The 21229-nt window shown below is 43.0% G+C and overlaps 3 protein-coding genes across 3 annotated transcripts; all 3 read left to right on the forward strand.

Annotated features, from left to right (window-relative positions):
- The first annotated feature begins 5070 nt into the window (after positions 1–5070).
- Positions 5071–14400, forward strand: LOC135628119 (uncharacterized). The gene is made up of 4 exons (XM_065134579.1): positions 5071–5123; positions 5208–5586; positions 7795–7922; positions 13519–14400. Exons 2-4 carry the CDS (start codon positions 5475–5477, stop codon positions 13972–13974), a joined length of 696 nt encoding a protein of 231 aa, XP_064990651.1. The 5' UTR covers positions 5071–5123; positions 5208–5474; the 3' UTR covers positions 13975–14400.
- Positions 14401–17028: 2628 nt separating this feature from the next.
- On the forward strand, positions 17029–20457 carry LOC135638776 (probable sulfate transporter 3.5). Its single transcript, XM_065152162.1, has 8 exons — positions 17029–17047; positions 17091–17164; positions 19074–19139; positions 19255–19368; positions 19474–19590; positions 19671–19797; positions 19891–20177; positions 20257–20457. Exons 1-8 carry the CDS (start codon positions 17029–17031, stop codon positions 20449–20451), a joined length of 999 nt encoding a protein of 332 aa, XP_065008234.1. The 3' UTR covers positions 20452–20457.
- Positions 20458–20530: 73 nt separating this feature from the next.
- On the forward strand, positions 20531–21151 carry LOC135628136 (probable sulfate transporter 3.5). The gene is made up of 3 exons (XM_065134616.1): positions 20531–20609; positions 20688–20764; positions 20847–21151. The coding sequence occupies exons 1-3, from the start codon at positions 20603–20605 to the stop codon at positions 21000–21002; spliced, it is 240 nt and encodes a 79-aa protein (XP_064990688.1). The 5' UTR covers positions 20531–20602; the 3' UTR covers positions 21003–21151.
- The last annotated feature ends 78 nt before the right edge of the window (positions 21152–21229 follow it).

Genomic DNA, 21229 nt, shown 5'->3' on the forward strand with positions numbered 1-21229 from the left:
TGTGCCAAGGATATCGGAGTTGCGGAGTCAACTGGCCGATTGGGCAATAGGCCGCAGGAGAGGACGATGCGCCGAAGAATCAAACGAAGCGTCGAGGGACCAATGACATGCCGGAAAACTTGGTTAATTGCTTAGGATTAATTGTCTCGATCGAAGTTTTGTTTTAATTGTGCAGGATTAACTATGATAACGATGAAGACATAAAGCGAAACAAAGTGTCGGAGTCAAGTGCGAAGGATTTGTTGCGAGTTCGAGAGTTCGTTGGAAGTTCGCGGAGCTCGCCGAGAAAGATCGGAGCTTGCCGAAGAAGCTCGTTGGAACTCGCTAAGATCAAATCGTGAAGTCTAGGAGCTTGTCGGGAGTCCGCAGAATGGTTTCCGAGAGTTCATCGGAAGACCGCTGGAAGTTTGCCGAAAGCTCGCCAAAAGAAGTCTTGACTTGCGGACTTTGTAATAGCCTAGAAAATGTCTTTAAAATCATAGTTAGCACATTAATTAGGGTTAGGATTAGGTGTTAATCCTATAACCCAAGTAGGGGCCAATTAGGCCCAAGTTCGGACTGGTTTGGGCCAAGTTTGGAGCCAAACCAAGTGAGCTGAAATAGTGAAAGAGGTGGCACCGCCCCAGCCAGGAGGTGGCACCGCCTGGGCTAAGCCTCCCAGCGAGACTGGGTGGTGCAACCTCCCCAGCCAGGAGGTGGCACCGCCTGAGCTCAGTCTTCGAGCAAGACTGGGCGGTGCAACCTCCCTGACAGAGAGGTGGCACCGCCTGAGCTCGGTCTTCGAGCTCTGGCAGAGAGGTGCAACCGCCTCAGTCAAGAGGTGGCACAGCCTGGGCTCAGTCTTCGAGCTCTGCCAGGCGGTGCAACCTCTCCAGTCAGGAGGTGCAACCGCCTGATCCCGGAATTCCGGGATTTGATCGTTTTGAGCTCCAAATTTGAATTGGGTTGGGGCCTATAAATACCCCACCCATTCAGCACTGAAAGAACAGAACACACACTCGAAATCTTGCTATCTTTTTGTGTTTCTTAGAGCTCAAAACTGCTAGTTCTCCTCTTTCTATTCTTCAAGTTTGAGTTGTAAAGAGAGGAGAGAAAACTTCTGTAAGGGTTGTCTCCTAAGCCCGTCAAAAGGAGTGAATCTGTAAGAGGGTAGTTGGCCTTCGCCTATTGAAGGAAGGCCTCTAGTTGACGTCGGTGACCTCGCCGGTGGAGGAAGCCAAAAGTGGAGTAGGTCAAGACTGACCGAACCACTCTAAATCTCTGGTTTGCGTTTATTTTGAGCACTTTATCATTACTGCAAACCTCCTACATAGCCACTGCTCTCTGCGCTTTTACGAACAAGTTTCTAAGTTCTAATCTTTCCGAATCTGCATTCAGACGTAAAAAGGTGTTTTCGTACGATCTTTACATTGCAGCTTACATTTACGTCTTGAATCTGTTTATAACTGCGAACTGTCTTCTGCGCTTTTACGAACGAGTTTCTATGCAGTTTACGTTTACGTCTTGATTCCATTTATAACTGCAAACTATCTTCTGCACTTTTACGAACGAGTTTCTGTGCAGTTTACGTTTACGTCTTGATTCCATTTATAACTGCAAACTGTCATCTGCGCTTAGACGCCAACTGTGTTTAGACGCAAACTGCGTTTAGACGTAAACTGTGTTTAGACGCAAACTGTGTTTAGACGCAAACTGCGTTTAGACGTAAACTGCGCTTAGACGCAAACTGCGCTTAGACGCAAACAATGTTTAGACGCAAACTGTGTTTAGATGCAAACTGCGCTTAGACGCAATCTGCGCTTAGACGCAAACTGCGCCTAGATGCAAACTGCGCTTAGACGCAATCTTCATTTAGACGCAAACTGCATTTAGACGCAAAACTGCATTTAGATGCAAACTGCACTTAGATACAAACTGTAAATCGGCTTTTGCATCATAATAATCTTTTATTGAACGAACACAACTTTTGTTTTTAATCGCTGTAAGATTTCCGCTGCACTAATTCACCCCCCCCCCCCTCTTAGTGCTCTCGATCCTAACAGTAAAGGGTTGTCGCTCTCTAGTGGATCTTCTCAATGGAATCTCAACTGGTGGTGGAGGTGCCTGTTCAGTTGGTTCAGCATCATCAACTGTAGGTGTATCATCACTAGTATTCTCACCATAATCTTCTTGTTCATCTCCCCCATGATCATCATGAACTACAAGTGAAGGAACTGGACCCAAACTCCAAGGAATATAAACAGAGGTTTCTGGCTTCTCAACATTATCACCATCATCAAACAATTGGTCTTCAAGAAACACAACATCTCTGCTTCTAATAATCTTCTTGTTCACTAGATCCCATAATCGGTATCTAAACTCTTCATGATCATATCCCAAGAAGATACATGCTTTTGCCTTATTATCAAGCTTGGACCTCTCATCTTTGGGAATATGAACAAATGCTTTACACCTAAAGACTCTCAAATGATTATAAGATATATCCTTTCCTCTCCATACTCTCTCTGGAACATCACCTTGCAAAGGAACTAATGGAAAAAGATTTATCAAGTCAACTATAGTTCTCATAGCCTCCCCCCAAAATGACTTCGGTAACTTGGCGTGAGAAAGCATACACCTAATCCTTTTTTCAATGGTTCTGTTCATCCTTTCTGTCACACCGTTCTACTGAGGAGTTTTAGGAACTGTTTTCTCAAGCCTGATACCATGAAACCTACAATAATTCTCAAAAGGACCCCTGTACTCACCACCATTATCTGATCGAATACACTTTAGTTTTCTGCCAGTTTCTCTTTCAACACTGACATGAAACTCCTTGAAAGCATCGAGTACCTGGTCTTTAGATTTCAAAGCAAAAGCCCACACTTTTCTAGAATGGTCATCAATAAAAGTAACAAAATAAAGAGCACCTCCAAGAGTTCTAGTTTGCATAGTACAAACATCAGTATGAACTAAATCAATAACATCGGATCTTCTAGATGATGGATATGTCTGAAATGCAACTCTATGTGTTTTTCCAGCTAAACAATGATCACAAGATTTAAGAGATGTACCTTGCAACTCTGGTAAGAACTGTTTTCTAGCAAGAGTTTGAAGTCCCTTCTCGCTGATATGTCCAAGCCTCTTATGCCAAAGATCTATACTTTCACCTTTTCGAATTGCATTAATCTCTCCTTTGTGTAGCTTAGCTTCCATAACATAAAAAGAGTTAATCTTCTTTCCTTTTGTCACAATTAGAGAACCTTTAGTGAGTTTCCATTTACTTTCACCAAAATAGTATGCAAAGCCCTCATCATCAAGTCTACCTGTAGATATCAAGTTAAGACGAATATCTAGAACATGCCTTACATCTTTGAGTATCAATTTGCTCCCAATACTGGTCTCCAAGCAAATATCTCCAATACCCACAATCTTAGATGTACCGTTGTTTCCCATTCTGACATTACCAAAATCACCAGTAGTGTAAGATCTAAAGAAATCTCCATGAGAAGTAACATGAAATGAAGCACCAAAGTCAATTACCCAACTACTGTCCTGAGCTACAAGGCTAACACAACCTTCATCACAAACAATAGTGATATTACCTTCAGCAGCAACTGTATTGGTCTCTTTCTCATTTTTCTTCATTTCATTTTGTTCTCGCTTCCAAAACCTACACTCTTTCTTCATGTGACCTGGCCTATTACAGTGAAAACATTTGATATCTCTTCTAGACTTGGATCTTCCTTTATAACCATATGGATTTCTACTATGACTTCTTCCACGTCTTTCTTGTTTTTCAGTAACAAATGCACCAGAAGAAGATTCACCCTGTTCTTTCCTTCTTGCATCTTCATTTAGCAAACTGTCTTTAGCCATATCTATGGTTAGAGTCCCCTCTGGCGTGGAGTTACAAATAGTCACCACATACGTTTCCCAACTTTCTGGTAAAGAGCTGAGAAGTAATAATCCCTGCATCTCATCATCTATATTCATTTTCATAGCAACCAACTTGTTTGCAAGACTTTGAAATAGGCTTATGTGCTCAACAATGTTACCACCATCTTTATACTTCAAATTTACAAGCCTTCTGAGGAGAGAAATTCTATTTTCCACTGTCTTTTTCGCAAAGAGATTTTCTAACCTTTGCCAAACAACATCAGCTCTGGTTTCATCTGAAATATGCTCATGCAAGTTTATATCCATCCATCTTCTAATATAGGCAATAGCTTTTCTATGTTAAACTTCCCATTCTTCATCGTCCATAATAGAAGGTTTATCTTTAACCTTGATAGGCTTATACAAATCTTTGCAATAGAGCAAATCTTCCATTAGACGCCTCCAAGTGGAATAATTTGATGAGTTCAATTTAATCATACCATCTGATTGCTCCATTTCAATCACACAAGAAAACTAGCACCAAACAACCTGATGCTCTGATACCACTTGTTGGGAAGAAACCTGTTAATGCGGAATAATTTTTTTCCCTCTTTGTGTATCAAAATAGGTTCCTCATCAAAATACCAACTTGATATCAAAATGCTAATATCAATCAGCACAGCATAAACAATAGAGCAATAAATCAATCACACAGTGAGGCCAAATCTTTTTAACGTGGAAAACCCAATGTGGGAAAAACTACGGGACCGTAGTCCACCTCAAACTTCCACTATCAATAATAATGATAACAGGTTTACAGTAGGTCTTCTCTAGAATAACTAGAGGATCAGAATAACATCAAGAACATAAATCTTGGTTCAAGAATAGCATATCTTCATCACAGGTGGATCTCCTCCAAAGAGAATTCTAGATCTCACAAGGTGGATATCGTAGGAAAGTACCTTAGAGAGGGTAAACTGCAGATCAACACCGTTAGGATTGTAGAGTTTGCTGCAAGGATTCTCCATATAAAATTTGGGTCGAAACTGACAACGTTTGGCCACCGATCGTCAAGCAGAAAAACTCAAAACCTAACTTTCTCTCTCTATTTCTCTCTTCTCTTTTTAATTTTTTTGATTTATTGATTTGGGCTCAATAGGCCCAATTGTCCAAGCCCACGTAGGCTGGACCCGAGCGATCCTGTCGGTTATTTTCCTTTTGTTGCATCCGTTGCTTCGTCTCGTGTTCTACTTGATGATGATAAGGTAAAGTCTGAATTTTTCCTTATTTTTGCTCCTGCGTCGTTCTTGAATTGGGGTATAGGAGATGCCTGATAAGTTCCAGATCAGGTTTCGCTATCTGCGGCCCCGAATCCGGTTGCTTCAGCGAAAAGCAATGTTTCTGGATTGAGCCAGAAGCCTCCACCAAAACCTAACAACTCAACTGTTCCTGGTGGATCTACCTATCCACCACAACCCAGCAAGATAGAGAATAAATCTCCACAAAATTCGATCTCTGGAGAGCAAACCAAGAAAGATGATGGTGCAACAGGATATCCGAGCAGGGAAGAAGACACTGCTAAATCTGGAAGCTCTGGCTCGACTAAAGAGAAAAGTATGAGCCCGACTAAACTGGAAGATAATTATGTGGTAAAGGAGACTTGCGGACCTCAATCTACTAGATGCATTAATGATAAGTTGGTCGCTTGTCTTCAACATTCTGAAAATGGTAAAACAACACTCTTGATTTTCTAATTCTGCAGTCCAAGCTATGCATAGTCGTATGTTCTAGTGGAATAATGTTACTAGATGGTTAATTATCCTTCACATCTGTAGTGGTTTTCGGATGATCTCCCGTTCCTGCAGAAAATGTAGATGGAATCTGGTCTTCAGGAGCAATTCCTACTTCTATTAGACCTTCAATCTAATATTTGTTCTTTACCTTTGAAATCCATAATGACTAGTTACGATTTCTTGTCAGCATTCCTGATACTGGGATACCTTTTATTGTATTTTAACTTATTTCTTGAAGCCTGTCTAAACCCTTTTCAGATTCTTCATTTTTTCTTTGAAAATTATTCAATCTTCTTTATGGTTTTATAAAGCTTCGCAAAGGATTGTACATTTGCAATCTCCTAACTCAATGATCTGAGCTGCCCCATCATATTACTGCTTCTCTTTGCAGTACTATTTTCACTTGATAAATACTGCTCCAAGCTGTTGTAGCACCACTTCAGTTTCTCATAACATATGCCTCTTCTCATCACTGAAACAATTTGTTCCAGTCCACCTAATGCAAGCAGAAGATCTCAGCACCGAGTACATTGTAGTAATGGCATTCAAAATTTGTACTGATGCCTCAGTATGATTTGTTATTGGAGTTTGGTTTGGGACAACATAAGAGTCTTATGTGAACTATAAATTATTTCTCTATATATTGTGCAGTTAGTTTTTAAAAATAGAATTTAGACAGATTACATTTTATTAAATTAGCTACAACATAGACAACATCAAGAATTACTTTTATAGAGTTTTAGGGTTTTAGTCCAACCATTGTATGTCCTCATCACTTCTGCAACTTACTGTTGCAAAAGCATTTTATAAGTTGGAAGAGCCCATTTGAACATGTACATGCACAATTTTGCGATTATCGGCTGTGAGGGGTTGGGGGAGTGCACATTCTTTAAATAATAGAGGGGTCAATGCTGGCCTTTCTAGTCTCCCTCTGTGTTGTCTTTGCCTTGGCAGAAGATTTTTGTAATAATAGTTAATACCTTACTCATCCGTTGTAAAATACCTCAAAGGCAAACAAGATATGATAATCAAAGATTTTGCATCTTTGTCCTGCTAGTTCTTCTATTATCTTTTGCATTCAGTATTCTCCATTTCCTTCTTTGTATGAACTGATTAATGTTACCGACATGTTCTATGTTGGTTTCTACTTTATCATGTATGATCTATGTGGCAAGTGTTTAAGTGACAGAAGCTGTCTCTCTGTAGAATTCAAGATGCATATACTGACTCTACCTCCCTAATTGATGGGGGCCTTGTGCACTGAGCTTGCTGTTTTTGCCCTAGCTCTGGCCATCCATTGTTTGTGGGTAGAACATTACTTAAATCTAGGTCTTTGTCATGTCCAGGATAAAGTTTACATCCCTCTGTCCTAATGTAAGTTGCACCATTAGTTAGTGGAAATTCACCAAGAGGAAGCAAAGGCTTAACTAGGTTAAGCTACCTTTCAAAATCTCAGACTTGACCTTTTATACCATGGCGTTAGACTAGTTTCTCACCAACAAATTTCAGAAAAAATGAATGTGGTTTCTGGCTTGATTATAAGAATTTTATAAACTTCTATGAAAGAATTAAGCTTGCTTCCAGATGATGTTATACATTGAATTTTCAGTTTCTTTTGCTAAAAATTCATAAGATCCAAAAGCTAAAAGAAAAAAGTGACTGGGAATCACCCAAATTAAAGCAATGATCTCATGGCACTATTGAAACTTATTCAGATGTAAGTAGTTTAAAGGGAATACAGAAAGCAAGTTTCCAAGTCAATTCAAGTAGGTACCATATTTTTAGCAATTGTAGCATGGCAATAGGTACCAGAAGTTTGACAATTACTAACGATGAATAGGTCCCTTTTCCAATGGGATACTGTTTGCAGCCAGCAAAGATATCCTGATTTTATGCTTTTCTTCATAGATTTCTTTGTATCTCCTTTCTGTGTTGATTGTTTTTCCCAAAAGAAGTATTTTGAGGATAAAGTTGTTTACACGATCGAGTGCCTTTCATAAAATTCTTGTTTCTACACTGCTTTCTTTCTTTTACATGCAATTGTCAGATGAAAAAAAATCCAAGAAAACCATGAAGCTTTTGTATTAGTCATTTTGTCCACCTCATCGTATCTTTGTTTGTTCTCTGCTTCCATTATTTGCAGATTCAAATAATTTGTCCCTTTTAGTCCAGAATATTGGGGATGATGATTTTAATGTGAAAATTTGGGGAACACCTGCTTTACATATTGATCATGATATTGGACCTCTATCCAGAAACATCTCCAAGAAGGTTCATTCTCCTTTTCACTACCATATTGTCACGGACAAACTTCTCAACAAGACGTTGGATGTAATGCTTATGTGTGTCCGTGTCTTTTGGCATGTTCATGCCCTGTACAGAATGTAAAGGGGCGGCCGAAGGCTTATAAGTCCCATTTTAGTTGGGTTGGTGGCCTCTTTAGGCTTGTAAATAAAGGTTGTGTCATGTGGACACGTGAGAGAGCTTTTCGGTCTGTAATGGACCATTTTACCCTTTGTTGTGCCACTGTTCAGAGCTTGTAAAGTCTGTTGGTAATTTGCATTGTCTATGAAGTGTTTTTCGGACATGTTTGCTTGTGGATCCCGTTTGAGGCGTTCTCTCTAACCCGTTCTCTCTTTTGGTGGTCCTAAGGGACAATGGGGGGCTTCGGGGAGGCTGACCTTTGCGGACGGACACGCGAGGGTGCCGCACGCCTTAGGCAAAATCAGCTAAGGTCGTGACATTTGGTATCAGAGCGGGACAAGCACTCATAGAAACACTTAGCATGCAAACGTGGGGGACCTAGTGGGGCTGCGTTGAGGGCAGTCAGCACACGCGCGACCGTTTAGGGGAAAACGGGCATGGAGATGTAGGGAAAAGAGTCGCTCAGAGGAGCGGGCATCTGAGATTGGCATTCACAGGAATGGCCAACCCTTCGCGCAAGAGGCACCACGAGAACAGGCAAGCTTGGAAGAATTTGGAGCGCACAAAGGTTGGGGTGGCTGAGTTTGAGCTACGGCTCAACGTTGACAACTATACTTGATGGTGCTCTAGGCAAGCGAGGCGCTTGGCAAGAATGAGACCATCCAAGGTGGAATGAGTTGTTCAGCGATCGAAAAAGTTGTGCAAAGCTCACAGAGGTGAGGGGAATTGCTAACTCAAAGAATTCGGTACTCATGCATGGGCTTGTATGCGAACGATGGAGTGTTCGCGGCCATCCCAAGGCGGCCGAGACTCGGCACCATGGAGCATTGAAACTTTCTCTTCGGCATGTGAAGGATACGTCCGTAGGAGGCTGAAGTGTGCAACGAGTTCAGCATGTTGCTAGACCTTGAGGGGTGCAGTGGTGGCTGTATTGACGGGGAGTCGCAATCTAGCAAGTGCGTTTGCAGGAGGCAGAACAATGCACAGTTTGTTCAGCAGATCGGAGTAGTCCAAGGGGATGGTGGTCTCCGAAACGAAGAGAGATGTTGCTCCAACGGGATAGTTATCCAGGAGGGATAAGTCTCGGCACTCCAGAAGGAGAATCATGTGAGACGGACTTCACATGTTGAGGAGGAGTACCTCACAAACAACAACTCCACGAAGCTCGATGGACTGAGCAAGCGGCGAGGAGTCGTCGCATGATCTCGCTCGAGAGAATGCATTGGTGGATGCATTGCGAGATCAAGTGGGGGAGCGACCTGAAGCAACTTAAATGAAGGCACACTTGGAGTCGATGTGGAGATCGGACTCAAGGGAGGGCTGACCCGTGGAATGGTGGACGCGAGGGCCACCATCGACTCAATGCAGAAACGAGGAGCGGAGCAACTTGGGTGTAACTTGGCGAAGTACCCAAGCCGCATGAAGGGAGCCAGCAGAGAAGTTGGAACATGGAGCAGAGGCACAGTGCTTTTCTTAGACAGAGGTCAAGGACATGAGCTCTTGCAGAGGCAAGAGCAGGATCATGTTGTTCCATGGGTCCTTCATTCTGACGGAGTGGACTCATCTTGCATGGTGCTAAAGACGAAGGGAGCTTCGGGGCACATGCACCTTATCTCGGAGGAGCATTTGATGAAGGAACTAAGGCGACTCAATTTGCGGAGGCGAAGTTGGGTCCAGAAGGCCTTAGCACGGGGCAAGAGGACGCAGAGGCGGGTACTCTTGAAGAATATGCCACAGTGTTGCCATTCGAGTTGCTATGAAGGAAGCGGTGCGCGGCGGAGATTGTGTTGGTAGGGGCAGAGGCCCAGGATCCAGACAATGGTGCACAAATTACAGTGAAGTCGGTGGACTTCGGGAGCTACTAGGCGACGGACTGTCCTAGAGCGGTGCTTCATCTAGGTGTGACCCAAGAGTGGGTGGATGAAGGTCGATTGCCAAAGGAGCGAACAAAATCGAAGGTGGAGGAGACCCTGCGATGTATTGGCAGAGGCCACACATGGAGGGTTCACAATTCGAGTTTATTCCCCAAGGATCAGAATGCAATGGAGATGTCACCAGGAGGCGACATGGTGCAGCGGATCGTGGTGGAACAGTTCGTGGCAATGCGACACACACCAGTGTGTCCCGTGAGGGATGAGATCATATGGAGGTATGATCGGGAGCTACTGGGAGCTCCGCTTTGGTGAACAACACGACGGTAAGAAGGGCTATGGATTCAAGGATTGAAGGCCATGGTACCGCAGAGGCGGGTCTTCCGGGCGTGCACCGAATTTTGCATCGGATGAAAACCTTGGTCATCAGCATATGGGGGCTGGGTTCCACCAAGGGAAAAGTTCGAATGCAAGTACCAGTGAGTCCCATGGGAGGGACTTGATCATGCAGAGGTATGATCGAAGCAGCTGGAGAGTTGGACTGCTCCAGAGCTCATATTCGCTTAAGGGAGCCCGGCAAGTCAGAGGACAAGGCCGAGTAAGCGAACGTTGCTACCAAGGAAGCTATGGAGAACAGAATTGGTGCAAACCCTACAATGCGATGGCAGAGGCCATGCATGGGAGTGCAGTCTGTCTTTCCATCGACCAGAAGGAGCTGCTTGGAGAACACAGAGGTGTTGAAGCAGGGGGTCGAAAGGGGCGAGGAAGCGACGACGAGTCCAGAGGGACTTAGCTACCCAAAATCAAGCATCAGTTAGAATGGAGGTGGACTCAGAGGAGTGCCACAGAGACATGTCTACTGATCGTGAAGAAAAGGGATGCAGATGCGAGGCGACGGATAGTAGGGCCATGGGCATTGCAGCGCCATGGTACCGCAGAGGCGGGACTTCCGTGCAAGTCATTGATCCCTTGCTCTCACGGAGGGAGAGCGTTTAGTCGTGAAAGGGGCCGAGGAGGTGGAGCATGCAGAGGCAATCTCCAAATACCGGGACAAGGCTGAAGGGCAGAGGTCGAGGAACTTCGTAAGACCGGTGTCAGTGTGCTTCTCATCAAGACAGCCGTAAGTGAAGGACTTCGGGTCATGCAAGAGTGCACGACCAAGGAATGAAGCTGGCAGTACGCGGTGCTGTACCTTTGCTACTCAGTGGAGTAGGCGGCAGGGTTGATGGAGAAGACGGTACAATCCCAGAGGCGACCTCATCTATCAGAGAATTACTCCAAGTTGGGGTGAAAACTTCCCGCATTCCAGAAGTTCGATGGCATTGAGAAGGTGAATCACAGTAGCTAACTCAATGCAAGGAGTGCAAACACTTCAAGTGCTTCAGAAGTGTGAGCAAAGAGCAGGCGAAGGCCAGTAACCAGCTCGATGCATGAAGTACAACCTCGAGGAGGCGGGCGAAGTCAAGTAACCTTTGCCTTCTCAACTCTTAAGAGAATGGGCGAAACCGAGTACCCCAGTTCTCTTATCTATCCAGCAGAGGAGCTCTGCACAAGTTCAAAGACCCTTCGAAGATAATGGAAGACAATAATTGTCAAATCCTCACCAACGGTGATCAGTGCTACTGAGAGTAGATTGTCCGCCTCATTTCCCAACGAAATGCCAATCGAAAGCGGAAGTGATGCGAACCTACTTGGATGTGACAACTAACTGAAAGAAGAGTCAATGAGCAGATTTTGTGGAGGAAGGACCCAAAACTTTAGAAGTTTGCGAGGCGATGCTCGTTAAAGCTCCAACAAGCATCCACCCAGTTCAAGCAGCATGTGGAAATTTTGAGAAACTGGCGCAGTAAGAATGGTCTTTTCCTTCATTTGGTGGATCCGCAGGAATCAACGAGGATCAACACAACTCAGCCAACCCCACACCAGAGTCAGAGTCATTGGTGAGTTGAAGCAGCATGGCGGATCAAAGGTTCGACTACTCAAAAACAGCAGCGGAGAGCAGCTGGGAGCCAGGAGGCGCATTGCAGCTGGAGCAGAAGATTGAAGACTCAGCAAAGGCGAAGAGTTGCAGTGTTCACAAAGGCTTCGACGAGGACGTCGAAGGGATAAGTGGGGGAGAATGTCACGGACAAACTTCTCAACAAGACGTTGGATGTAATGCTTATGTGTGTCCGTGTCTTTTGGCATGTTCATGCCCTGTACAGAATGTAAAGGGGCGGCCGAAGGCTTATAAGTCCCATTTTAGTTGGGTTGGTGGCCTCTTTAGGCTTGTAAATAAAGGTTGTGTCATGTGGACACGTGAGAGAGCTTTTCGGTCTGTAATGGACCATTTTACCCTTTGTTGTGCCACTGTTCAGAGCTTGTAAAGTCTGTTGGTAATTTGCATTGTCTATGAAGTGTTTTTCGGACATGTTTGCTTGTGGATCCCGTTTGAGGCGTTCTCTCTAACCCGTTCTCTCTTTTGGTGGTCCTAAGGGACAATGGGGGGCTTCGGGGAGGCTGACCTTTGCGGACGGACACGCGAGGGTGCCGCACGCCTTAGGCAAAATCAGCTAAGGTCGTGACAATATGGCTTTCCTTAAATTGCAATGTTTAGAACAACTATTTTATTTAGATATGTGGGAGATAGTATCATTGAACATGTTAAAATATCAACAATGCATACTATGCCTAGGTTATTCTGAAATTTCTTGTGCTGTGCAAATGAAGAGATTTGTTTTCTACTTAAAGCATTTATTAGTAATTGAAACTAAGAAATAAATACTGTACCCATCATGTACAACAAACTTGGATTCTTAGTGAGTTAATTTTAAATAGGTGTTATGGTTCCCCAGAGCAAAATCTGTGGATGGACGGAGAAAAAAAATCAAAATAATATAAGATGAAATTTAGAAAAAATAAAAGAATTTTTAGCATATATAAATACATGTGTTTCCTTTCTGCAGATTATATTTTATATATTCTATAATATATGCCTTATTTTTTATTTTTTTATTTATTATTTTGATCAACTTGGACCCATTGATCCAATCTGACATTGATCCCAATAATATTATTCATAATTGATTCCATTACCAATATTGATAGATGAAATAACAATACTAGAGAATATAAAGTATAAGAAAGAATTTAGCAAAAAAGTAGTGGTGGCTAAATTGATGATCTTATACAGGGTTGATTGCTGGCATTATGTCAAAGAAGATATATGAAAAAAGGTTGCTTTAAGATCAAGTATATTAGTTGTATAGAAAATTTTACCTTGTCATGTGCAGTTTAAGCTCATCTAGCCATGTAGGAATCTCTTTTAATTCCTATGGCTTGGGAAGGGATGAAGAAATCACAAGCTGTCCTCTCAGGAAAGTCTGGAATTTATGGAGCTTGTGCTCTTCAGATGCATTGTTTGCTAAGCTAAATATATGTTAATCTTCTTTTCCCGAAAGTTACCTTTATCATTACTCTTGTTGGATATGGGTCTATACATCTTTCTTCTCTTTGGAATATATATATATATATATATTCCTGATGTGTGGAAAAGCAACACATTTACATGCATGCAATGGCTTTTCTTGCAGATTAATATTCCAGTTAATTATTGGAATGTTACAGAAATTGTTCTAAATGCGGGAAAAGGGGACTGTGTTCTTCACATTGCAACATCAGTTTCTAACTGGAACCTTCTCCAGCAGTTCCTTGCTTATGCACCTCGTCTGACCCCAATTTATGGCACCTACTTTTTACTTGTTACTGTGGTTCTTGTTGGTGGAGCATGGGTCTGTTGCAGATTTAGGAAGAGAGGAAAGAGAGATGATTCTGGCATCCCATACCAGCAGCTTGAGATGGGAGCACACCCACAGTCCAGTTCTGCAGCTGACTCCATGATTGTTGATGGCTGGGATGAGTGGGATGATGATTGGGATGACGAATCAGTGACAAGGCCTCAGAAACACACTACTCCTAGTGTTTCATCGAATGGTCTTACTTCAAGGACTCCAAAGAAAGATGGTTGGGATGCAGACTGGGATGACTAGGCTTTTAACGAGGTAAGAGAATGGAAGTTATCCAAGAAAGAGGAATGACCAAGGAAAGTCCATCTCAAGGAAAGAAAAAAAGAATGTTACAGCTTACAGAGTATGAAGGTAGCATCAGGTGGATTTTGCATGAGCATTTCAGATAGAGCTTGTCCTGCTTAAAATGTTCAGATGGGTTTCTTGGAAGATGAAAGCAATCGTGTGTTTGTAAAATTTTGTACGCTAGATTCAGTTGTCATTCCATATTCCTTTCGGTTGATACATAAAACAAAGTTCTGTTGGCCGAGTCCAATGATCTTTGATTGGAACATTCAATTTATACAGTTACAAAATGTGAAACTGTATGAATGGATCTGTTTGGTTACAACTTCATTCCCTGTGGATGGTGATTAAATCTGAGTTGTCGCATTGAAAGACATTTACTTACTATGTCTCTAACCAAGCGAAGCATATATGAGGCACTGTCGTCATTTGATGATTTCTGCTTCTTTTCAGAATAAATAGGAAATGATTGGGCTTTGTCTTCTCCATGTTGTTGTTGCCTCAGATTCAGGGTTCGCTCAAAGCATAGCTGGGTGATCATCAAATATACCTTTAAATATGGATACATGCTTTCATTTCAAGCCATGGCTGAACCAAAATTACAACTTAGCACGAAGAACATGAAGCAGAGTGCTAACACCAAGAATTGCCCCCCAAAAAAAAAATGGCACAACCTTCAAAACACTATTTTCTATTGCTTGATCTTTAGCTGTTGAATTGTTTCAAATTATATCTAGAAAATTGACAAGTACAATTTCACATACTTACATCTTGTCTCCTTATGTACAAGGTAATTAAATTTGGCATAGAGATTCTCTTTGGAGATTCTCTCTTCCTCTAATTTCCAAAGACTGCATTTCTTGCAATGAGAAGCATCATTCACAACCAAATATGTATCATGAAAAATGGTTTTTATTCATTTTTCAAACAGGTCAACATCATTTCAGACCCTCTCTAAGCTTGTGCTCGAGACCATAACCGTGCCCACTTGTAATTCGTTGGAGTTGGTCATATCCTGCAAGAACTCCTGCTCCTGCCATACCGGAAAGCATGTTTGCGGCAGCCCCTCTAAACAGAGCAAATGAACCCTCTCTGTAGACAATCATTCTCATTGCATGGTATGCATTTTTATACTTGGCAGGCTGTCCAGAAGTCAACATCATTCTCCGGCGCAGTGTATCGAAAGGGTATGCGCAGATGCCAGAAAATGTCGTCACGCTCCAGCCCAAAATGAAACTAGCTAAGAAGTTACCCGTTCCGATCCGACCTCAAGGAGACGCTCTTGCCGGACGACCCGTTCCGCCAACTGAAGCACCAGTCGGGTTGCGCCGCCGCATGCAGCCTGGCGAAGTACTTGGTACCCATGCTAGAATGGGCGCCGAGATACACCCTCGCCAAGTTCCGGTCGGACCTCCTGGCCGGCATCACCATCGCCACCCTCGCCATCCCGCAGGGGATCAGTTACGCCCGTCTCGCCAACCTTCCACCCGTCGTCGGCCTCTGTAAGTAGTGGACTTCCGCTGGTGGCACCAACAGAGAGTACCGATGCGACGTCTATGTTTGCGTCACAGATGTGAGCTTCGTGCCACAGCTGATCTACGGCATATTCGGTAGCTCCATGAACTTGGCGGTCGGAAACGTAGCGGCAGTCTCGCTGTTACTGGCTTCGATGATCGGAAGTCAGGTTTCGGCCACCGAGAGCCCGGACCTATACATGAATCTGTTCTTCACCGCAGCCTTCCAGGAAGAACACCATCAGTCTTGGTGGTGAAGTGTTTCAATCCAAGCACTCCCTTGAGCTGCTGCATGATGACTATGATCGCCGTTCCCCCCCATGAAACCGGCGATGGTCGAACGCGATAAGAAGTCCACCAGTATCCCCAGCCTGCGTTCGATCATTCATCTCAGAGCTCTCTCGAGTTGGTATAAATTCCATGGCCGAAGACATTACCATCCTTACCTGAAGATCCCCAGAGCCACTTCAAAGACCCCGGTGAAGAAGGCTGCGGTGAAGAACAGATTCATGTATAGGTCCGGGCTCTCGGTGGCCGAAACCTGACTTCCGATCATCGAAGCCAGTAAGAGCGAGACTGCCGCTACGTTTCCGACCGCCAAGTTCATGGAGCTACCGAATATGCCGTAGATCAGCTGTGGCACGAAGCTCACATCTGTGACGCATCGCATCGGTACTCTCTGTTGGTGCCACCAGCGGAAGTCCACTACTTACAGAGGCCGACGACGGGTGGAAGGTTGGCGAGACGGGCGTAACTGATCCCCTGCGGGATGGCGAGGGTGGCGATGGTGATGCCGGCCAGGAGGTCCGACCGGAACTTGGCGAGGGTGTATCTCGGCGCCCATTCTAGCATGGGTACCAAGTACTTCGCCAGGCTGCATGCGGCGGCGCAACCCGACTGATGCTTCAGTTGGCGGAACGGGTCGTCCGGCAAGAGTCCGGCAAGAACGTCTCCTTGAGGTCGGATCGGAACGACGCGAAGGACGATCTTGGGTTGGTGAGATTCACTTTCTTGCGGTGGTGGTGGTGCTGCTGCTGCGGCAGTTCCAACATTTCCATCTTAACCAACGACTGAGGGAGCCAGGAAAGAAGAGAAGGCAAAAAGGTGCTGCCACAAAGAGAAGGGTCAGATATTGCTCTATATATAGAGCGAACCAGAGAGAGATAGAGAGTATGGGCGCGGTGGGAGTGGGTGAGAAGAGTATGGTGCTCCAACGTCGTTTATATAAGATTGGAATATGCGTTTGCACGCTGGACAAAATTCCTTCGGCTTTCTAGGTAGCTAAAGGATTCTTCGAGAGAGAAGGGTAAGGACGATCTTGGGTTGGTGAGATTCACTTTCTTGCGGTGGTGCTGCTGCTGCTGCTGCAGTTACAACATTTCCATCTTAACCAAGACTGAGGGAGGCAGGAAAGAAGAGAAGGAAAAAAGGTGCTGCTACAAAGAGAGGGGTCAGATATTGCTCTATATATAGAGCGAGCCTGAGAGAGAGAGAGAGTATGGGCGCGGTGGGAGTGGGTGAGAAGAGTATGGTGCTCCAACGTCTATGTTTGCGTCACAGATGGATTGAAACACTTCACCACCAAGACTGATGTCGTCTCAGTGTTGCACTTCGTTTTCTCCCACACAAGCGAGGTCAGTAGATTCATCTCGCAGATCCTATTTAGACTCTCTGTTGATCTTAATGTTACGTATGTGGTGTCTTCAAATTCTAAATAGATTAAATGGTTAGATTCTCGGGGTTATGGGAAAAAAATAATGAGAATCTCTTTAATGGAGATTAATAGAGAAGAATCGAATAGAAGGAACTCCTCCCTCCTTTTCTCTTGTTTGAAATCCAATCTAACAAATGTATTAGTCCTATCAATTCATTCTAATCAAAATCAGGTTACAATTGAGAACCGAATTATCATATCACCTACCTTAACTAATATAGTGAGAGTTGATTAAGCCACACAAGAGAATATTTATGCATGAGAAGAGACTGAAAAGAGGATTAAATAAATGATCTCATGTAGTATCATAATCATTCTAGATTGAATCATATAGATTAAGTGAAAGAAACATATTCTATCTTCACATACCAAAAATCTTAATTTTAATCACTATATTATCATGGTCTTTAATTATTTACATTTAAGGATCTGGACACACCATTCAAGGTATCTGCCACACACCATTCTAGGTATCTGTCAACATATCAAATTTGGAATGATGAGTTGTCAATGCTCCCAAAACCATAAATAGAATTTGCTTTTTTTCAAAATAAAAGAAGAATATTTGTTGTCGTTGTGTTTCAGTATTCATGATGTTGCGGATAGATTTAGCTAATGCTACTTAATAGAATTGAATTAACTGACAGAAGCAAAAATAAATCTTGGGGTATTTTACATTAAAAAAATTTATTATTAGGTTTTTAATCTATAATTAATTTTTATCTCACGATATCTTTTCCTTATCAACCTGACAAAAATACTCCTTTGCTTTCTACCAAATATCTTTGACCTTTGTCATCGCTCGTCCATCGTTGCCTTTGATAGAAAATAATAGAAGATAAGAACAATAATTAAAGATTGGATCGATGCAAAGATAGTGCTCATGACAAGGATACCAATCTTGGATCGATGCAAAGAATGATTTACAAGCGAAAGGCTTCTAAGATAAGTGTAGATTGCTGCTGCGATTGCTGTTGCTGTGATGGCACAGGCGTTCCCTTCATTCTCCTTAAGTCCGCTGAATGTTGGCAGATCAGCGAAGACTACCGCGGTGAGGAAGATGAGGATTGACCACGGAGCCTCTTAGGAATGCAACGGCGTTGGTCACTGGCCGAAGGGTAAAGCTTCACTTTTCTCAGCGACGTTGGTCGCTGGCCGAAGGCAAGAGTGAAGCTTCGCTTTTCTCAACGACATTGGTCGTGGTTGCGATTACGACGGCTGCGACGGTAGAGAAGAAATCTACAGCAATGTTGTAGTGATGCTACTACAGCAAAGGAGGAAACTGCAACAGAGGAGGAAGCTGTAGCAGAAGAGGAAGGAGAATAGCTACAACGAGGAAGAAAGGTGGAGCAGTGCTGATGAGCGCAGCACTAGAGATGTCGTAGCGGAAGGGAATGGACGTTGGCGTAGAGTGGCAATGGAGAAGACAATTACCGCACCAATGATGAATTGGCAGCGAGAAGAGAGCTTGCTCTAGGCAAGCGGCTCTGATACCATGATAGAAAATAATAGAAGATAAGAACAATAATTGAAGAAGTTTTATTAAAAAAGTGAAGTAGCTTCAATACATTAACATGTTCCGAGAAATTTCCTCATATAGTTAGGAAAATCTTATCTTCTATCAGCCTTCACCATAATCATCATAGTTGTCGTCCTATACTTCCATTTACGTAAAATATCCTAAATCTTTATTATTGGAGCCCATGATTAATTATAGATCCTCTTAGCCAAAAGTAGAATAAACTTTTTCGTTTTTTCTCCCTTTAGTTCTGTACTTATTTTAATTTGTTTTGAGGACAATGGCTAACTTTTTGCCTCTATATTCTCAGTGGAGATGGGAGAGTGTGCTCGTTGGGGTTTGCTTTATCGGCTTGTTGTTTCTGAGCAAGTACGTGGTGAGTGGGCACTTCTCAGTGTATAGTGTTCTTTATTCCTTTTTCCTTTCTTTCATTCTTTATTACTTTTACTGTCACATTTTTTTTGTGTAATTTTTTTTTCGGATTTATACAGAAAGCAAAAGTTCCAAGATTGTTTTGGGTGCCAGCTATTGCTCCATTGCTGGTGGTCGTATTAGGAGGTGTTTTTGCTTATCTTGTGCATGGGGAGGAACATGGAATCCATATAGTTAAGTGTTGTTCTTAATTGCTTTGATTAAAGTATACGTGTTTTTTATGGTATGTACGAAGTATAATGATCTGAAACTAGATATATAATATGTGATTCTTGCAGGTTGGTCCCTTGAAGAAAGGGCTGAACCCTATTTCCATAACACATTTGAAGTTTCACTCTGAATACTTCAGTGTTCTTCTGAAAGCAGGCTTGGTTACTGGTTTCCTTGCACTATCGGTAAAAGGACAAGATAACAATGATTCTGTGTTTTACGTACTTTTCTTCTCAGGTTTTGACCATTCACCAGCTTATTTCAGGAAGGAATAGCAGTCGGAAGGAGTCTGGCAATGCTAAAAAATGAACAAATTGATGGGAACAAAGAGATGATAGCCTTTGGGATGATGAACATTGTTGGGTCTTGGTTTTCATGCTATCTGACAACTGGTAGATCCTTTTATCCTCATATGTTTATAGGTCTTCACTTACATAGATACACCATCTAAATATATGTTCCTCTAATTCGTACCTTTCGTACAGGTCTTTTTTCCAAGTCAGCGGTCAACTTCGATGCAGGATGTAAGACTGCAATGTCCAATGTGATCATGTCGATCTGCATGATGCTAGTTTTGTTGTTCTTAGCGCCTCTCTTCAAGTACACCCCGATGGTGTCTTTATCAGCAATCATCACTGTCGCCATGATTGGCTTGATCGAGTATGAAAAGGCTCATCATCTGTTCAAGGTGGACAAGTTTGACTTCGTCATTTGCATGGCTGCTTTCTTTGGCGTCATATTTTTCAGCATGATCATTGGTCTTATGGTTTCAGTAAGTACCCAATGCAATCTCATTTCTTTCTTTTAGAAACAGTGAATCATCTTCTTCTTTGCTAAGCCATGTTGAGCAGGTGGGCTTGTCGGTGATAAGAGCGCTCCTGTATGTGGCAAGGCCAAACACTTGCAAGCTTGGGAACATAGCAGGGACTGACATGTATCGTGACATAGAGCAATATCCAGACTGTGTTGGCATTCCCAACATGCTCGTCTTAAAGATGAGTTCACCTCTCTACTATGCAAATGCCAGCTATTCCAGAGAGAGGTAAACATAAAGCCTTGACCTTGTCTTCAACTTGTTTACGCTGATGAAAGCTGATCTCTTCTTTTCGTTATGAGACTAGGATCTTAAGATGGATAGAGACAGAAGAGAGCATTGCCAACAAGAATGGGGAGGAGTTGCATTATCTTATTCTTGACATGGGTGGTAAGCCACAGTTGCTTTGGATCCATTCTTGGTGTGATCTTATTGGCTTTTAGACTGAATTAATTTGGTGTGTTCTAGGAGTAACAACCATCGATAATACTGGGATTGGCATGCTACAAGAGGTCTACAGGAACCTTGAGAGAAGACAGATCAGGGTAGGGTTACAAGCACTGACACCAGAAAGGCTTGCAAATTTCTTGTTCACTGAAGGGATGCTGTTTGCACTTTGTTTTGCAGGTGGTGTTAGCAAATCCCAGGCTGCAGGTTGCAGAGAAGTTGGTATTGGCAAAGTACATTGAACTGATAGGAGAAGAGTGGGTCTTTCTTTCGGTGAATGAGGCAGTCTCTGCATGCCATTTTTCCCTACAGGAATCAAGGACCATAGATCCATAAGGCTTCTTACTCGTATCAAAAGGATGATTCTTATGCAAATAACACCATCACTCTGTATTGTGATAAAACTAACACATCAGGATAGCAGTAAAAGTGTATCAGTGTATGACATTTCTCCAATTGTTGTTCAAATTTTGGTGGGTGATTCAGTTTATTGGTCAATAGAAGTGAGGTTTCCACAATGTTATTACCGAGCTATAAACCTGTTCTTGAGATAATCCAAGGTT

Source organism: Musa acuminata, chromosome BXJ1-3 (assembly GCF_036884655.1).
Source record: "Musa acuminata AAA Group cultivar baxijiao chromosome BXJ1-3, Cavendish_Baxijiao_AAA, whole genome shotgun sequence".
NCBI classification, from domain to species: domain Eukaryota; kingdom Viridiplantae; phylum Streptophyta; class Magnoliopsida; order Zingiberales; family Musaceae; genus Musa; species Musa acuminata.

Bases quoted from the DNA above. Each gene is read 5' to 3' on its own strand.
- LOC135628136 (XM_065134616.1), top strand. The intron at 20,765-20,846 runs GTAGGGTTACAA...TTTGTTTTGCAG, and splicing joins TTGAGAGAAGACAGATCAGG to GTGGTGTTAGCAAATCCCAG.
- LOC135638776 (XM_065152162.1), top strand. The intron at 17,165-19,073 runs GTCAGTAGATTC...CTATATTCTCAG, and splicing joins TTTTCTCCCACACAAGCGAG to TGGAGATGGGAGAGTGTGCT. The intron at 19,591-19,670 runs GTAAAAGGACAA...AGCTTATTTCAG, and splicing joins CTGGTTTCCTTGCACTATCG to GAAGGAATAGCAGTCGGAAG.
- LOC135628119 (XM_065134579.1), top strand. From the start codon at position 5,475: ATGAGCCCGACTAAACTGGAAGATAATTATGTGGTAAAGGAGACTTGC. The intron at 5,587-7,794 runs GTAAAACAACAC...CATTATTTGCAG, and splicing joins TCTTCAACATTCTGAAAATG to ATTCAAATAATTTGTCCCTT. The intron at 7,923-13,518 runs GTTCATTCTCCT...CTTTTCTTGCAG, and splicing joins CCAGAAACATCTCCAAGAAG to ATTAATATTCCAGTTAATTA.